This window comes from Furipterus horrens, unplaced genomic scaffold (assembly GCF_987537825.1).
Source record: "Furipterus horrens unplaced genomic scaffold, mFurHor1.1.pri manual_scaffold_7, whole genome shotgun sequence".
Taxonomy (NCBI): Eukaryota; Metazoa; Chordata; class Mammalia; order Chiroptera; family Furipteridae; genus Furipterus; species Furipterus horrens.
The window spans coordinates 39,036,812-39,055,478 of NW_028327177.1; the positions used below are offsets into that span (position 1 = coordinate 39,036,812).

The 18,667-nt window shown below is 44.0% G+C and overlaps 2 protein-coding genes across 4 annotated transcripts in view; both read right to left on the reverse strand.

Moving 5' to 3' along the window:
• The window catches only part of ADHFE1 (alcohol dehydrogenase iron containing 1), a 35,390-nt gene extending 29,950 nt beyond the window's left edge, over nucleotides 1-5,440 (reverse strand). For all 3 annotated transcript variants that reach the window (XR_016512381.1, XR_016512382.1, XM_090283619.1), the window contains exon 1: nucleotides 5,361-5,440. Coding sequence is in view for 1 of the 3 variants with exons in the window: in XM_090283619.1 (XP_090139745.1) it covers nucleotides 5,361-5,419 (59 nt within the window). In the remaining 2 variants the exon portion in view is untranslated. The remainder of the gene's footprint in view (nucleotides 1-5,360) is intronic.
• A 1,766-nt stretch (nucleotides 5,441-7,206) lies between these two features.
• RRS1 (regulator of ribosome synthesis 1) lies at nucleotides 7,207-8,493 on the reverse strand. The gene has a single exon (XM_090282824.1). It carries the CDS (start codon nucleotides 8,379-8,381, stop codon nucleotides 7,284-7,286), a length of 1,098 nt encoding a protein of 365 aa, XP_090138950.1. The 5' UTR covers nucleotides 8,382-8,493; the 3' UTR covers nucleotides 7,207-7,283.
• Between the last annotated feature and the right edge of the window lie 10,174 nt (nucleotides 8,494-18,667).

The following is an 18,667-nucleotide window of genomic DNA, read 5'->3' on the forward strand; positions in this document are numbered from 1 at the left end:
TGCTAGCAAAACAGTAGCTATTGGCAAACATGGCACATAGGAAAAACCAGAAATCACCATGGAAAAAAAAAGTGGCCTGAGTCTTTCTAGTGCTGTAAGCTCATTCTTTCATTAATTATTCAAACAATACTTAATAAATGCCTGCGGGGAGCTGAGACTAGCACTCTGGGGCACAAGTAAGTTTAAGATGGAGTCCCTACTCTGGGGGACGTCCCCGCTCTTACCGAGTTAGAAGCTTTGACTAAACTGACCCAAGGTTAACTACTCACACACCTCATTTCCCGCATCTGTGTTTTCCCATTGTCCTCACTTTTTTTCAAACAGGTTCTGAGCCTCTTCTGCTGGCCTCCCTGGGACCGCTGCCCGCCTCCATCCTTTCTGGGCCAAGCTTCAGACACCAGCGACCACTTCTCAGACTCCCCGGGCTTGTCCACTTTCTGCCTAAATTGCGCCCACACCTGTCCCTCTACTCTTGCCTTCCGCATCCCTTCCCTATCCTGGTAGCATCCTTGTTCTTGGACAGCCCCTTCTCTGGCTTCCTTTTGTCCTGCTCACTATGTTTGAGTGTTGAGAAAGGGTTTTGTTTGTATTTATTGCCTAGCGGACCTTGTCATAGTGAGGTTCCTATAGATAAGTGAGTATATAACCTCCCCATCTCCATTGAAATTTGTAATGAAATCATCTGAAGGGGAAGAAGGAGAAAGAAGGAAAAGGGTTGAATTCAGTGGCAGTCAAGTTCTCAAAAACTGAGACTTGTGAAGTCAAAATCACGGGGGAGGCCAGTGGGAACGCTACCGTGAGTCAAGGCTGCCACCTGGCGGGCGCCGTTGAGCACGGCAGGTGCTACGGGTTCCCCGGGAGCAGCCCAGCTGGTCTGACGCAGCCGCAGGCTCCCGCAGGGAAATGAAAGGAGGCAAGGCCAAGGTGGGCCTCGCAGGTGGGCTTAATGCCCTCTAAGGACAAGAAAAGAGGCAAAGGGAAGAAAATCAAACTGAGGGGTTTCAAGTGCCACCCCCCCTTCTTTTATTTTATATTTTTTCAGGCTCTGAGGCTACCTCAATTCTTCTACTCCTTACCTGTGCTTTGAATCCCATCCCCTCTTGCCTTATCAGAACCTCCATCTGTTCTCCCCCTTAGCTGATCCTTGTCATGTCATGTTTAAGCGTTTCACACTTAAACCTCTCAACCTCATGGCTTGCTCAGTCTCTGGTTCTGCACTCCTGACCGATATCTGCTGGCTCCATTGCCTTGCTTCCCATACATTTGTGTTGGCCCTCTTAAATGGACTGCTGTCTTCACAAGGATCCTCACTTGTCAGACCTCCTCCTAGCATTGAACGCTGTGGGCCACCCCTCACTGGGTGGCTGAAATGCTTGGCTTCCAGGCCCCCTGCCCTCACCTCTAACTATTCTCCCTGTGGCTTTTTCTCCACTCTGCCCATTGTTTAAATGTTGGCTTCTGTCCCAGGCTCACCCCTTCCTCTTTATAGCCAACCATGCATCAAGGCCCCTAATATTTCTCCCCCCAAATCCATCCACTGCTCTGGGGCCCTCTGCCTCTCTCTGGTTCTGGTGTCATCTTTCATTTGGCTTACTATGAAGTTCCTAACATGCTTCTCTTCACTTCACCTTTGCCACACTGTGGCCAGGGGTATATTTTCAATGATGTCACTCCCTTATTTAAAAGTACTTTGATGGTTTATCATGGCACTTAGGACAAAGTTTAGATGTGCCCCTGCTAATCTCTCCAGCCTGGCTCATTACTCTCCATCTCTGGGGCTGAGCTCTTGAAAAATCAACCTGGTTCTTTTCTTTTAATCAACCACACACTCTCTTGCCTCCAGAATTTTGTCCTTGTTATTTCCTCTGCCTGAAACTTACTCCCCGCCCTTCCACCCACCTTCTGGATTACTAGTGTTCTTTTCTCTTGCCAATTCCGATGTCAGTTCCCCTGGGCAGTCTTCCCTAAGGCCTGAGGCCAGGGCAGACCTCCTCTCTCTGTGATCCCTGCACCTCCCTTCCCATTAAAATTGTTAACACACTGTGCTGTTGGTGTCCTTTTCCTGCTTCCCTATGCCTTGAGAATGTAAATTTTGTGGTAACAAAGCAAGAGCTAACCTTTTTCACAACTTTATCTGCAGTGGCTAGCATAGTGCCAGGCAGAGTAAGCCCTTTATGCTGATTAAATGAGTAAGTGACTGACTGAATGAATGAAGACATTTTAAATCTCCCAACCTCCAGAGACATAGAACCTGACCTGGGGAGGGAGAATAGACTGTGGGCTCCCCCACCTTCTTAGGATGGCCTGAAGTCATTGATGAGCTTCTTGGCTCCTCCTGAGAAGTAGAGGAAACCCCAGTTAGAGCAAGCCCCTCACTCACCCCCTGGTTGGCCCAACCATTCTGGCTTCCTTCCCTGCATTACTGATAAACTGGCCATGCTTTTAGCAAAGGCCTGCCCCTCCCCTGTGCACTACATCTCAGCCCCACTCAAGGGCATTCCTAGTTGTTCTTCCTTCTCTCTCATCAAAATCTCCCTCCCAATACATCCTTTCCCATATTATATAAAAAGGAAACAACTTTCAGCAGCTGTGAAATTGAGGATGTACCAGCTGGGCAGAAGACCTCAGATCTCCTGGTCTTTCTAGGCCTTCAACCCTCCCCCAAAGGCCCTCAATAAAATGGTTTTATCTCCCAACCCTTCAAAAGCAAACAATAAACTTCTCTTGTTCCTCTTCCCTCTCCTGATGCTGCCCCCACGTCTCTCCTTCCCTTTAGCTGACCTGGCTCTCTCTTCTCCTGCCCACTCTGGAACCTCCTCCAATTGGCCTTTGCCTCTTGATTCCATTGACAAGGTCATGAAAGCCCTCACCTTGCTAATACACAACTCGCTTCTCAGTTCAGTCCTCACCTTACCTGACTTGTCAACAGCATTCTCCTGTTCACTCCCTCCTCCCGGGAAACACTTTCTTCCCTTGGCTTCCAGGACACCACTCTGGTCTTCTTTCTCCCACACTGGCTGCTTGCTCCTTGCCTATTTTTTTTCATCTCTGGAGTCTGAATGCTGGAGTCCCAGGTGTAGCCCATTGAACCCTTCTCCTTTCTTCCACTCACTCCTTGAGTGACCTTATTTGGTCTCATGGCCTTGAATACCTTCTATGCTGATGATTTCCACATTTATCTTATACTTTAGACCTCACCTGAACTTCAGATTCAACTGCTCTTGAATGTCTATTTTGCATCAGCTTCCCTGCCTGAGACTCAGCTCCTGGTCTTCCCTCAAAGCCTCCTCCCCACCCCAGTTTAATGGCAACTTCATCTTTCCAGTTGTTCAGGTAAAAAATATAGGGGTCATCCTTGGCCACCCACTTGGCCCCCAAAGTCTCTGAATCCATCTCCCCCTCATGCACTCTGATGCCTCAGTCACCATGTTCTGAAATGGCAGTAGGTATGCTCCACCTCTAGCAACTTCCCAGAGGGCTGCATGGTTCACTCCCTCCCTCCATTGGTCTTTCTGCAATAGTTAATTCTCAATGAGTGTGGTCAGCTGAGCCCCTGAAGACATCCGGGGTCCTAGGCCCTGGAACCTGTGAACATTACTTGATAAAGTACATCTGCTGGTGTGATTAAATTAAGGCTTTTGGGATGGAGAGATTATCCTAGATTATCTTGCAGGGCCCTAAATGTAATCACAAGCACCCTTATAAGGGAGCCAGAGGTTAGATTTGACACAGCAGGCAATGTGACTACATACTGAAGCAACATTCTACACTGCTGGCTGTGAAGATGGGGAAAGGAGCCACAAGCAGAGGAATTTAAGGAGCACAGCTCTAGAAGCAAGACAATGGGTTCTCCCCTAGAGCCTCTGAAGGCAGTGTGGCCTTCATTTTGGCCCAGTAACACTGATTTTAGACTTCCCGAACTTCAGAATTGTAAGAGAATAAATATGTGTTGTTTTAAGCCACCACGTTCCTGATAATTTGTTACAGTAGTAATAAGAAATAGTGAGGTCTTCTGTGACCATCTTTTCTAAAATTGCATCCCCCTCCTCCAACATCCAGTCTCCCTTTACTGTATCTTGCTCATCAACATCTAATTTACTTTAACCTTACTTGTTTATTGTCTGTCCCACCTACCCCATGCACACTTAAGCGCCAGGGATGTTAGGCTGTTTGGTTCCCGGCTGTACCCCAGGGATGAGAACACTGTCCATCTGCAGTTAATGTGATGTCTTTTCCTCCTGGGCTTTATCTCTTTGGCATGGGCTCCAATCCTTTAATGCGACTTACTTTCCCTCTATTTGAAGTGTAAATTATTTGCAAATCCAGACGCCTACGGAAGTCAGCAGGTAATGTAAATGAGAAGTCAGAGCAGCTGGCTGTCAGGGGAGCTGCTGCGTGGAGTGGTGGGCTGTGCTGGGTCTCTCAGGAAGCTGGACTGCTCCCCCTGTCCAAAGGAGTTGGCCACCACTTCACCTCGGCCCCCACAGACTTCCTCCAGATGTGGGCCCCATCATGCCATTCCCCAATTTTCCAAGATTTTTATTTGCAATCTCCCATTTTAAATGCTTCCCTTATTAAAAAAAGAAACGTGTAGGACAAACAAAGCACCATTTTGCTACTTTGCCCCCAACTCCTTATTTATATCCACCTGTTTGTTTGCATTTTCCCGTGTTTTCCCTGTTCCTCTTTTGCACCTGCACATCCAACAACTACTTTATCAGGTGGCTGCTTATGTAACTTGCATTTTTTTTCTTAACGGATAAGTCACACATGTTATAACATTTTAACGCTCCTGCTGTGACAGCGCTGCACGTGCCAGGGAGTGAAGCTTCTGGTGATTTCTCAGCTCCACCTTTCTCTTCTACACCTCTGTCCGCTGCATCCGCACAGGCCAGTTTTACAAACCCCTTTTCCTCAATCCAACATCCTAGTAGACCTGAGACTGCACCTTTGTATCCCCAACTCCTAGAGTAGTTTCTGGCACATAACATGCACCCAATAAAAATGTATTGATTGGATACATGAATTTGTCTTGGTCACTGTGCCAAGCCATGCGCTGTCTGCCACGACGTGGGACCAGGCACTGTCCTCTCTGGGCCTGTTTCCTTAGCTGTACATAGAACAGGGTAAAGCGAGCCTCACGGCGCGGCGCGTGGTTGCATGGCACACTCAGTGACAAGGCCATCACGCCCGGCACGCCGCCCAGGGCAAAGCAGCCGGGCACTGCAGTAACTCCTTCTCCAAATTAATGAGTAACCGGAGGAAGAATGCGCGGGGCCCAGACGGATCACACCCACGGGGCTGCGTGGGCACGGTGGCACCCTCGGGTCCCCTGCCCGCCCGCCGGGCCCCGCACTCACGCTGTCCGCTGCAGTTGCCTCAGCAAGTGCGCGACTCGGGAGCGCTCGGCGGCCGCCATGACTGCTCTGCGGTCTCCCGATGGCCGCGCCCCCTTGCGCCGACCAATCCCTGCAGCGCCCTCCTCCCCGGGGCGACTGCCCACCTGCTTCGCTAGCTCAGCCCCCTTATCCTCCTTTCCCAGGAGTCAAAACCGCAACTGCCCCAGCAGCAGTCTCCCCGCCCGCCCATCTTTGCAATTGCTGTAAAAGTAACTGTTCGGTGGGGTCTTGGATACTCAAGTCCCTCTACTTGAAACCCTCTATTTCACACGTGGGGAATGGGAAAAGCAAGAGACTTCTTTTCCCCACTCATTTAAAATGTTATTCTGACTTCTTAAAGTACTTTCAAAAAAAAAATTAAGACACTCAAACTTCTAATAAACAAGAACCCTGCAAAAGGCCGGAGGGTCCCTTTTCACAGGGTCTGTGTTGTGTTCAACTGCTAAATCAAGCAAGTAGCAACATGACCATCCCCCCTCCACCACCACCACCAAGTTGAGATTTTAAAAAGTTAAATGTTAAATGCTCTGCGAATGGCTTGGCTTTTGTTTAGGATCCCATTAAATGGTTTCATAAGTAGTTAAAAGTTTCCATGACTAGACTACTCTTAGCAGCCCCAAGTGCATCCATGTCCAAGTGGAAAAGTTGATCAATGATCAACTTGGCAAAAGTTCAACTTTAACTTCATCAGAAAGTATCCTATGTAATGACTGAGCATATATCTTACGCAACCCTGAGAAATCTGTATTTTTTCACAGCAATTTCTAAAAGTGACCTAATGAGTCACCAGTGAAAAAAGTTAATTCCCCATTTTAATTTCCTGTCAATTGTCAGACTAAACAGCAGAGTGGCTCTCAACTCTGTAATAGCAGCAAAACCCACCTCTGGATTCCAGATCTACTATGAATCCTTTTCAGGAGATATTTTTACAAACATGAGTTACTGAAATCAAATAGAAAAGAGACCCAGAATAGCTATAAACATTTTACCACCTACACAAACCAGCTCAGGTCAATTTGTCAAATAAATCAAAAGATAATGTTCCAATTAAGAAATTTGAAGATTTTTCTGTCTTCCCAAAACAGACTCTACTTGAAACTTTAAATAAATTGGGGATATACATGTTGAAAGATTTGAGCATTTTCTGGATTAATGATAACTATTACCATTATTTATTTAAGCCCAAATTGATCATTTACAGCAAATAATTTTTCAGTGTTGAAAAGCAGGAAATCCTTTTTTCAGAAACACCAGTTATACTACACCTTCTATTTTATAACTGATACTAGAAGAAGTATTTATTTTTCACAGTGGTGTCGTTGAAATTATCACAATTTAGCTGCTTTGTGTTTTTTACAAAGTAAAAATTATCTGTACCAGATATCCAGCTCACTGGCTTTACTTAAAATTTCTACCAACAGCCAAACAGTTAAAAGCAATATTAGATAACAGACACACTTTTATTAAATAACTTCACAATTACTTTTAAGGCAAGTTCTGAAAATGTGATTTGTGCCCCCCCCCTTTGACAAATACACAAGCTTGTTATAAAAATAAAGCTGAACTCTCCCTCACACCGCATCCAAAGTTAAAAAAAGAAAATAAGAGAAAAACAGTTTCCCAGTTTCAACTTAACTCTTCTCCTAATTCTTATGTCTTCAAATACATACTTTAAATCTCCAGCCCAAAACCTAGTTATTGAAAAAACAACATTAATTTGTAGAGTCCAACATTTACATACTGTCTTGAGGGGAGGGCAATCCTATCACTTTAACCTCAAGCTCAATGAAGGCAGTGGCCTTCTCCTTCATCCCTCCGCAGGACTTGGACCTGAACATTTAGAACAGTTCTTGGCTTACAGGCAGGAGGGTTGGAGGGTGAACTTTACTTCCTCCTCCTTCCTCCTTGGCGTTGCCCTCCTTTCCTCTTGCCACTCAAGCCAGGCGGCCCGGAATTCATCTTGCCTCCCAAGCCTCCTTTCCTCTTCCCCCGCTGGCTGGGTGGACCCCCTCTCCTCTGGCCTCCAGGACCCTGCCGGCCCCCCTTTCTCTTGCCCGTTTGGCTCATTTTCCTCCTCTTGGCCGCCTCCTCCTGGTCTTCCTCCCTCATCTGCTTATTGGTAGCCCTCGTCACGTCCAGCTGAGGCTTTTTGGTGTTCATGACTCGCAGCATCTCCAACTGGCTCTTTTTCTCTGCTGCAAAGTCCCCGAAAAGGGGCTGAAACTTTCTTTTCTTGCCGGAGCCCCGGGGCGCCTTTTCCTTGGGCAGGCGCTCCTGGAAGCGCCCCACAGAAGCAGTGGAGACCTTGGCCACTTGCAAGGCGCGGCCCAACTCCTCCTTATTCTGGTGGCCGGTAGGGTGCATGCCGGCCGAGCTGGGCAGCTGCATCTTGTGCGCCCGGGCTAAGTTTCGCAGCCGGTTCAACTCGTTCTTGGCCACCCGTTCCTTTTTAGCCTGAATCCGCTTGGCGAACTGGTCCTCCAAGGGGTCGGCATTGCCGGGCACTTCGATCAGCCATTCCTTGGTGTCGTCGCGGGCGCGTTGATAGCCCCAGCGGCGCCGCCACTCTCCACTCACCTCGTCCCACACCAGATTGGTCTTCTTCTTGGGACGGATGCCCTTAAGGCGCGCGAACTGCTGCCAGCGTGTCAGCGGCCGCGGGCGGGGCACCGGCTTCTCGCGCGGCAGGCGAGTCGTAGGCTCCGGAAGCCGAGCCACCAGCGCTTCCTCCACACGCTCCGTCGGCAGCTGCCACAGCTGGTTGATAAGCAGCTGTGTGTTGTCCCGCGCCAAGGCCCGCAGTTCTGCCTCCGGCGTGGGTCCCCCGCACCGCAGGCCCGTGGGGGGGTTCCGGTCCGAGGCCAGCAGGTTACCCAGGTCGAACTCCAGTTCCAGCTCCTTGTGCACCGTGATGCGCTGCAGCTTCTCGGCTTCATCCCGCTCTGCCTTTGCCAGCAGCTCCTCCACGCCCTGGCTCTCCATGGCTCTGGCTCGGCTCACGACCTCCGGGAAGACAGTTCAAATTATTTTCTTGCCGGCGCCGGGGAAATACAACCACGTGCGAGCACTCGGACGCACACCCCGGAAAGAAAAGCTTAACTTCCGGAGCAACCGGAACTAGCTCGTAGTGCGGACGACTCGAGAAGAGGCCGGCAGAGGGCGCTGTTGGAGAGCAGATGGGGTCCTAAGCAGTCCTTTGGCTCCAGTCCGGAAGGAGGCGGAGCTGGCGCGAGGAGCCCAGACTACAAATCGCAGAGTCTAAATGGGGCTGCAGCACCCAGGAGGCGGTGGAGCAGATGGGCGGTGGTAGTTCCTGGGGCTGCGTATTGAAGGGTTCCCGAGCGACTCTGTCACAATTTCAGTGAAAATGTATTCTGAAGATGTTTAGCCAGTCAGCCCTTTTTGAGTCTGGACAAGTTATATTTCACCAGAATACTGACCCGTTCGTGGGGAGTCCTGGGTATGGGCCGAGACAGACTCCACGGATACGTGAAGCTAAGCGTAGGAGACTCGGTTTGTTCTGGGCGCGAGTGGGGTTTACAGACCGCCCTGAGTGTTGTGCGCCCACCTCAGCTTGCTGAGCGCTGGTAGCCCAGAGTCCCGGCCGCCTTCACTCTTGGTTTGTGGCAAAAGAGGGCCAGGCTCCGCAGCGAGACTGTCTGGATTTCAGCCCTGACTCTGCCACTGCTTGACCTTCAGTTTTAACTTTTTGGGCCTGTTTTAAAACCTGTAACCTTCTAGGGCTGTTGCAAAGATAAATGAGTTGATATGCCCCGAAGGGAGCTTAGACTAGGGCCTGGAACTTGTAAGGGCTACGTATCAGTTCTTAGCTAATCTTCATAAAGGCTCCAGGAGCTAAGCTGAAGAGGCAGTCTTACACGGTGATTAAACACCAGGTTCTTGGGTCAGACTACCTAGAAACAGATCTAGGTTTATTGTACCTACCTTGGACAGGCTGTTTAACCTAAGTCCTATTTGTAAGTTGAGAAGTATGAAACAGTTTATGGTACATGGTAAGCACTCGATGTCTTAGCTGTTGTTATTCACTGTATTACTCTGATGACAAAGCTCAGAGAGGTAAAATGACTTGTCCAATGTTATATAACTAGGAAATGTGGGAGCAGGAGGAAGCTTACGCACAGCTTTAAGACTACTTATATATTCTCTGTAATGTCTTCTAGGCTTTTGATACTTTACAAGTGTGGTCTCTGGACCAGCATCAATAGCCCCAGCTGGGAGTTTGTTAGAAATGCAAACACATTTTATACTTAAGGCATTGTGCTAGAACAGAGGTTCTCAACCTGCGAGTCGTGACCCCTTTGTGGGTCTCCTAAGACCATCGGAAAACACATATATAATTACATATTGTTTTTGTGATTAATCGCTATGCTTTAATTATGTTCAATTTGTAACAATGAAAATACATCCTGCATATCAGATATTTACATTACGATTCATAACAGTAGCAAAATTACAGTTATGTAGCAACGAAAATGATTTTATGGTTGGGGGTCACCACAACACGAGGAACTGTATTAAAGGGTCGCGGCATTAGGAAAGTTGAGAACCACTGTGCTAGAATCTTCTTTCTTCCTCTTTTCTAAAAGCCATTTAGGATTTCCCAGGGGTTTTCTGAGCCTTTTTTTGTCTTAATGGCTCAGCACCAAGTCTTTAATACCAGTCATCCCCTGGGCCAAAATCATTGAATGGCCATATTAGGTAACAGCTTTTAACCGTATAGCTTCTGGGATTTGTCTTAGAGTTAAGAATGTTGGCAGCTGCTCTGGAGTTGGCTTAGCTTCTGATTCATTCATACATTTAACAAACACTTGAATGCCTTCCATGTGCTAGACACTAGATGCAAAGATAATTGACACCTTATGGAACAGTGGGGAAGGAAGAAAGGTAAAGAGAAATTTCCCATATGGTATGATTGGCCATTTAATAGGAAGTACACCTAGTAGGATTTATCTCCTCTATCAACCTGAGTTGGGGCTGTGGGGAGAGCAGATATCAACAGGTGCTGAATGGTATGAATTCTCACTGGATGAAATGGTATTTGGATTGAATCATACAAGTCAGCTCTTAATTGAATTCTAATTGTTTTATGCTCAATGGTTTTTAGTTCAAGTGGATTTTAATTTCCTTGATGACTCGAGTCTGATTTTTACTTCCACTTTGTTGAGCATAGTGCATAGTGCTGAATGCATAATAGGTATTCAATACATGATTGCTTAAAGGAATAAATCTAGTACACAGACTTAAAAATTATATTTTATTGATTATGCTACTACAATTGTCCTGTTGTCCCCCTTTGTCCCCCTCCACCCAGCACCTCTACTCCGTCAGGCCATCACCCCACCATTGTTCATGTCCATGGGTCATGCGTAGGTTCTCTGGCTACTCCATTTCCTATACTATACTTTACCTCCCCATGACTATTCTGTAACTACCCATTTGTACATCTTAATCCTCTCACGTCTTTATCCATTCTCCCACACTCCCTGCCATCTGGCAACCATCAAAGCTCTCCATGTCTATTGTTCTGTCTCTGTTCTTCCTGTTTGCTTAGTTTGTTTTTAGATTCAGTTGTTGATAGATAGGTATTTATTGCCATTTTATTGATCATAGTTTTGATCTTTTCCTTAAATAAGTTCCTTTAACATTTCCTATAATAATGGTTTGGTGATGATGAACTCCTTTAGTTTTTTCTTGTCTGGAAAGCTCTTTATCTGCTCTTTGATTCTAAATGATACCTTTCCTGGGTAGAGCAATATGGCTGAAGGTTCCTGCTTTTCATGACTTTGAGTGTTTCTTGCCAGTCTTTTCTAGCCTGCAAAGTTTCTTCTGAGAAATCAGCTGACAGTTCTATGGGAACTCCCCTGTAGGTAACTAACTGCTTTTCTCTTGCTGCTTTTAAGATTCTATCAATCATCTTTAATGTTTGGCATTTTAATTATGATGTGTCTTGGAGTGGGCCTCTTTGCATCCATCTTGTTTGGGACTCTCTGTGCTTCCTGGATTTGCATGTCTATTTCCTTCAGCAAACTATGGATGTTTTCTTTCATTATTTTTTCAAATAGATTTCCAATTTCTTGCTCTTTCTCTTCTCCTTCTGGCACCCCTATGATGTGAATATTGGACTGCTTGAAGTTGACCCAGAGGCTGCTTTTGAGATCCTCTTTTTGGGGGATTCTTTTTTCTTCTTGTTGTTCTGGTTGGTTGTTTTTGGCTTCCCTATGTTCCAAATTGTTGATTTGATTCTTGGCTTTATCCACTCTACTGTTGTTTCCCTGTAAGTTGTTCTCTATTTCAATTATTGTTTCCTTCATTTGTCTGAATCTTTTTTATGCTGCTGCGGTCCTCACTGAGTTCCTTGAGCATCCTTATAACCAGTGTTTTGAATTCTGCATCTGATAGATTGCTTATCTCCATTTCACTTAGTTCCTTTTCAGGAGTTTTGATCTGTTCTTTGATTTGGGCCATGTCTTTGTCTCCTCATTTGGGGAGCCTCCTTGTGTTTGTTTCTATGTGTTAGGTAGAGCTGCTATGACTCTGTGTCTTGGTAGTGTTGCCTAATGTAATAAGTGTCCTGTAGGGTCCACACAGCTTCCCGTATTACCCAAGCGGGGTCCTTGACGTGCGTCATTCCTGTGGGCTGAGTATACCCTCCTCTTGCAGTTGAGCCTTGATTGCTGTTGACAGGTCAATGGGAGGGATTTAACCAGGCCAGTCAGCTGCAAGGACTGGCTGTGACCACTGACCACTAATCTCTGCACTCTGTGGAGGATCAGCTGTGTGGGGGTAGGGTGGTGGTACTCTGGTGTGGTCTGTAGCTGTCCACTGGGTGGACTGGCCCTGGGGTTTCCCAGGTGGTGCAGGCTTATGTCAGCCTGAGGCACCCTTCCTGAGCTATAAACCAATCTGAGATGGCTGCTACTTGAGCTGGGCTTGAAGATTCCCAAGTGAAGTGAAAGTGTGAATCTAGGCTGGCTGTTGCTAGTGCTAGGCCTGGGGCTCACTGAGGCTGGCTGTTGCTTGTTTGAGAACATTTAGGAAGTTGTGAAGCCTGACCGGCCATTCATATGGAAAAGCAGCTTGGGTGGGCCTATAAGTTGGATGAGGCAGAGTTTCTAGGGATCTCCAAGGTGGATCAAACAGTTTTAGCCAGGTTAGTGGAGTCTCAGATATAGCACCAGTTTGTGGGCTCTGTGGGGGAGGGTTTAGAAAACGGACAATAGCCTCTGCTCCCCTTGATGACAGACTCTTCAGTCTCCCTGTATGCCACTGCTGCCTTTTCAAGCTGCTGCCCTGCTGCTGGAACTCAGAGAGAGTGAGTCTGTGTGTAGGTTCTTTAAGAGGAATTGCTTGGAGCTCCAGCAGTTTCTTCCACCAACTCAATCCCTGCTGGTTTTTGCAGCCTGAAGTTGTGGGAACTTATCATCCTGGCACTGGAACCCTGGGTTGGGGGTCCTGTTGTGGGGCTGGTACTCCTCGCTCCCGAGTTATCCCTTCCGAATTTTATTCCACCACGTGTGAGCATGGGAACAGCCTGTTCTGTGTCTGTATCCCACCTACCAGTATGGATGGATGTGAATTCTCTAATTCTGTTGTTGTCAGACTTCCATTCAACTCAATTTCTGACAGTTCTGAGTGATGCTTGTTCTGTATTTTAGTTGTAATTTTGATGTGGTTGTGTGAAGAAGCAAGCCATGTCTGCCTACACTGCCATGTTGACTGGAAGTCCTAAATTATTCTTTTCTATTATATTTTAGTTTTTGAAAGTAAAAGTGAAATGAGTAAGAAATCATTTTGTGTATTCTTAGTCAGGAAAATGTGAGCAATTATTGCAAATAACTTTAGAGTGATTTACTCTAGTCTAGGCAACTGAGTCATAAAAATGCCTTTCCCCTCAGGAAAGCAACTTTGTTTCACACAGCCTTCAATTTGTTTAATTTGTCTTTGTAATTATAGACCATGTGTAAATATATATTATATAAGTCCAATTTTTCTTCTAAGTTTCCCAAATAAGCAATATTAATAATATATATTAAGTTACTGGTATATCAAATAAACACTAATTCTTGGCCTCTCTTAACCAAAAGTTGTTTCTAAATGTTATTGACCCATTATTTTTTAGAACACACCTATGAAAAATATGAATAGAATACTAAAAACAGGACTTTATATATGATAAGCCTGTAACAAACACTTTTCTTTTTCTAGGTGTTTTTACTTGCCAAGGGGAGACAGCAAAGGAAAGAGCCTCTTAGTGGCAAGGAGGTGTATCATTGTGGCCTTATAAGCATCCAAGAGTGCACTGGAGTCTCATCTAGCTCTCTGAGCCACTTGGTAATAAAGAAGCTGCATGAGGAGTGTGTACTTCCCAACAAGGCCTAAATAGAACTTATTATTTAGAATGTATGAATAATTTTCCTAGTGTTTTCCAGTATTTATTTCACTTGCCTCATTATCTAAGATAGTGCTGAATTTCAGTTGGGGAAGCTGACTTATTATGGTAGGTCTTGGGTTCCGTTCTCTGGAAAGCTTGTAGATTTCAAAGGTGATACAATTTAGTTCTCAGGCTTCAGTTTATTACCTGGAAAATAAAAGGTTTTCACTAGGTGGCCTTTTTGATCCATCTCTGTGATCCTTTTGTTAAAAGTCTGTGCTCTTCAGGTGTTCTAATATTATTTTCTTATAAAGTGCTTTCTTTCCTGTTTTTTTTTTTTTTTTTTAACTTATTGATTTGAGAGAGAGAGAGAGAGAGAGAGAGAGGAAAGGAGAGAAACATTGATTTGTTGTTCCACTTATTGAGGCATTCATTGGTTTATTCTTGTATGTGTCCTGACTGGGGATCAAACCCACAACCTTGGTATATTGGGATGACATTCTAACCAACTGAGCTACCTGACCAGGGCTCCTGGTTGTTGATTAAAGTTTTTGGTTGATATATTGCATTTTACAAACCTTTCCCTCTTCCTGAGTCATTTATCTCATTCCTAGACTGGCTATATGACTCCACATAGTGAAACAGCTTCCTGCCTGCATAAGGAGACTGTGACTATCCAGCGTTAATCGGTTTTTAATAACAAGGAGGCTGATTGTTGTGTTTTGTGGGTTATTCGTGATGCGTTTCTTTTTTCTTTACTTAACCATTAAACTACTTTGAGAATTGGAAGATAGGGTAGAGAATGAACAAGGTACAGTTCATTTTACTATTTGTTCATGGTTCTGAAAAAATGTCTTATAGGGAAAAAGAAGATATTTATGAAATAGTTATGAAATATTCATATTTTACAAGGTTAGGTCTGAGAATAAAAGATTGTGGATTGACTTTAGTTGTGTCTTTCCTGGCCCAAGATGTAGAACTGATGTATTCTTTATTACAGTTTTAGTAAAATTTTAAAGAAAGCTTCAAAGTTAACTCCCTCAAATAATAAAATTGGGGTAGTTTTGTATTTCCCCAGTTGATGTTGCTTCAGAGAAAACTAATGAGAATTTCAAAACATGGAAGGTAAAGTCTTCGTCGTCGGCAGCCGTCCGTCTCGAGAGACGATGGTGTAGCTTCTTAAGAGTCTATCTGCACCGCCGAGAATGGTTGTGCAGTCCGACTCGGGAGTGACACGGTATCTGTCTCCTCCCGTGTTGAATCGACATCTTGCGATGACGCTGGAGTGTCCTCTCCAGTGAAGCTGAAGCTACAGAGCCTGGGCAGGGTGATATGGAGGGTCTGCTGTTGCCCATGCAGCAGACCCCCCCCTCTCTTCGCAGCTGAAGGGTCCAAGGGAAAGACGGAGTCAATACAGCTTGGCTTCAGGTGCGCCGCAGGAGTTGCCGGTGTTGACTACAACGTCAAACCGCCTTAGGGACTCCGGCTCCAGATTTTCTGTCGGGGTTTACTCCCTTAGCCTTTCCCCTGAAGAGGTATGCCGCAAGGCAGTGGAGGTTTTTTGGAGTCAGAGTTTTCCTTCTCTGATGTACCCTGACTGGAAGTTCGAACCAGCGACACTTAGCTCGCAGGCCGACGCTCAATCCACTGAGCCAAACCAGCCAGGGGGTGGAAGGTAAAGTAGAGTTAAATATAATAACATTTCTGGTATGTTTAGTAATTATTATTCTGCGAATCAGCCTTGGTGATTTCTGGCCTGATTCCCCAGGGAAAAACTCCCCGAGGAATCATTATCTCATCTGAAAAATAAGCTAACATTATTTCTCAGTTTTAGAGTTCTGTGAGTTGGAGATGAATTATTCAAACATATTTTTGCAAAGAACCCTAGAGAGGTAGTCAGGAGACAGTTTCTGGCCCCATTCCTGCCACTGTGCAGCTGTGTGTGGCTTTGGTAAGTCACTTCACCTTTCTGAGTCAGTTACCTTATCTTGAAGTGAGTTTCATTAGCTTCTCTCTATGCCTCTTCTAGCTTTGTATATAGCATTCAGTGCTTTTGTTAAGATGGCCTCAGGAGAAAAGAGTGGGTGATGGTGAAATATAGACTTGAAGACAGAAGTTCTTTAGTTGGTTTCCATGGGTGAGCTTCAGAGAGACATGAATCCCCTAATGTTTTATGAAAGCATCATTTGTGGTTATGCATGTGCATTTTTATGGGTAGAAGATATTTCCCCTCATAAGATTCTGTAAGGCACCTCTGACTCTGCCTCTCCCCTACATGATTAAGAACTACTGTACTGTAGAAGATGGAGATAAATGAAGGCTAGAGGGAGTAATTGGTGAAGGCTTTGTGAAAGAAAAAGAACTTGACTTGGCCTTTGAGCTTGGATAGGGTTTGAGTAGATGAGAGGTGTTTCAGGATAGTAACAATATGAATAAAGACATGTAGCCAGCATTTATGGAGCAAATACAATGTTTCAGGTACTGCTTTTCTTTATAAATCCTCAAAATAGGAGGTAGATATTACCAGTATCTTCATTTTATAGATGAGAAGACTGAAAATCACAAGGGTTAAGTAACATCTATGGTTATGAAGTTAGTAAATGGAAGAACCAGGATTTGAACCTTTGTCATCTACCAACCCAGGCACATAAGCACTATACCATAGAGCTTCCTTTCTTTGGTCCATTAGTGGTTTGGTCTGCCTTGGATAGATTATTTATATCGGGTGGTATGACGTAAGCTTGGCTAGATAGTCAAGGCCATACCAAAGGTGGAGTACTTTTAGGATTTGATTCCAGAGGAAGATTTTAGACGATTGAAAAGGTAACCAAAGTGATATTTTTAAATTATATTAATTACATCTTCCTTATTCTTACTAATATTTTATGTTTTTAATCTACCAATTACTGAGAGGTATGTTGAGATCTTCTACTTTGAGAATAGATTTATCAATGTGTAATTTACCAAATTTTCATTCTATACTTTGATGTTATATTATTAAAGAAAATGAACATTTAGATTTACTAAATCCTCCTGGTGAATTTCTTTTTATCCTTTTATCATAACAGAGTGATCATCTTTATCCTTAATATGCTTTCAAAGTACTATAGCTATATTGCTCTTTTTGATTAGTGTTTATCTGATTCATATTTTTTCATTTTTTGTTTCCAAACTGCATCTGTCCTTTTGCTTTAGATATGTCTCTTATAAGAGTGTACAGCTGGATATGTTGGTGGTTTGTTTGTTTTAAAATCAGTTCTGACAATCTATTACTTTTAATTAACATATTTAGACTATAGTTATTTTGATTACTGATATATTTATTTCTATTTTACTTTATGCCCTCTATTTACCTGACCTTTTCTATACCTGTTTTTCTCTGCTCCTACATTTTATTAGCTTGATTGAGTTTTCTTTCTTTTTTAAAATTGAGATATAATTGACATATAACATTATATTAATTTCAGGTATACGATATAATGATGGGGTATTTGTATATTAATTTCAGGTATATGACATAATGATGACGACCACACTAAATCTCATTAACATCCTAGTTCATCATATTTGACTTATTGGAAATGCCCCTGTGGAGGAATTAAATTATTTTCTAAGTTTTTACTAGAACATTTAGCGATCCCTTTGAGATAATTCTGTGAATTACCTCATATAGATGTTGTAAAAATAATTGCTAGATAAGACAATGTTGTATAATTTTATGTGTAAGTATATGTATATAATTTGAAATAGTTAGAGACTATTAGTTTTTGTTGTCATCATCTTTAACAGCTATAAAAATAAAGGGGAAATGGGAACTGCTACTTTAACAAAGGATATTTTATCAAATATCCTTTCCCTTTTCTTCATTTCCTATTGGAATCTTGTATAAAGCTGTTTTCTTACAATATACAACAAAAGGATTTATTCTCTTGACAATATATTTAATAACAGATGATTTAGCAGACACTGTTGATACCTTCCAACTCATAATTTCCTCTAAGCAAGTAAGTGTTGAGAACATTTTGTTACATTATATTTGTCTTCCTGTTTATAGCTCCCAGGTTAGCTATATACCTAAGTACACCAGAGCTTTGTTAATAAGCCTTCATGACAAGCATCTCATGCTATTTGCAGTCTTGAAAATGGACATACAGTGGGATATGTTAATTTTTTTCTTTTTAGTTTGCATAAATCATGAGCCAACAAATACTTGGTGAATGCCTAATGCAACAGAACTCTAAATGCTATAGAAAGACAACAGGATGCCTGTATTGCAGGGACTGTTAGTGTAACTGAAGAGAAAATGCCATTATGGGAAGGCATATAGAAAGTGTGGCAGAACTTCCCAGACATTGTAATGCACCCCGGCACAGGTATTTGCCCTTCCCATCATACCTTAGTCCCAGTATGGCCATGTGCTTCCTAATTACACCAGGTGTAGAAAGAAAAGGGAAATTATGTAGCTTAATATTTTGGAATAAGACCCAGTGCATCCCAGGATGAAACAAGATTTGAATGAAGTGTCATCTGAATAAAGAGGAGGATAAAAGAAGGGATATCACAATATTTAAGAAGTCCTTTCTGAGTTCTTTAGTAGTAACCAGTGGGAAATGAAAAACAAAAAAACTTACAAACTTGCTATCTGCCTGGAGTCATAGCTCATGAGTTTAATGAGGAAAAGTCAATGTTTCTTTATTGGATGCGGCTGCTCCTTCTTGTTTACGTTCGGAAAGACGGAGTGACTTCCCCAAGGGAACCCTGTCCTCCCACTACTGTCTTTGGACTGGGGCCTCCACTGTGCTCTCCTCCTACCACTACCAGAGTCCAGGCCTGAATGAGTGCTTGGGATAGTGCCAGAGAGTCACCAGCATCGGAA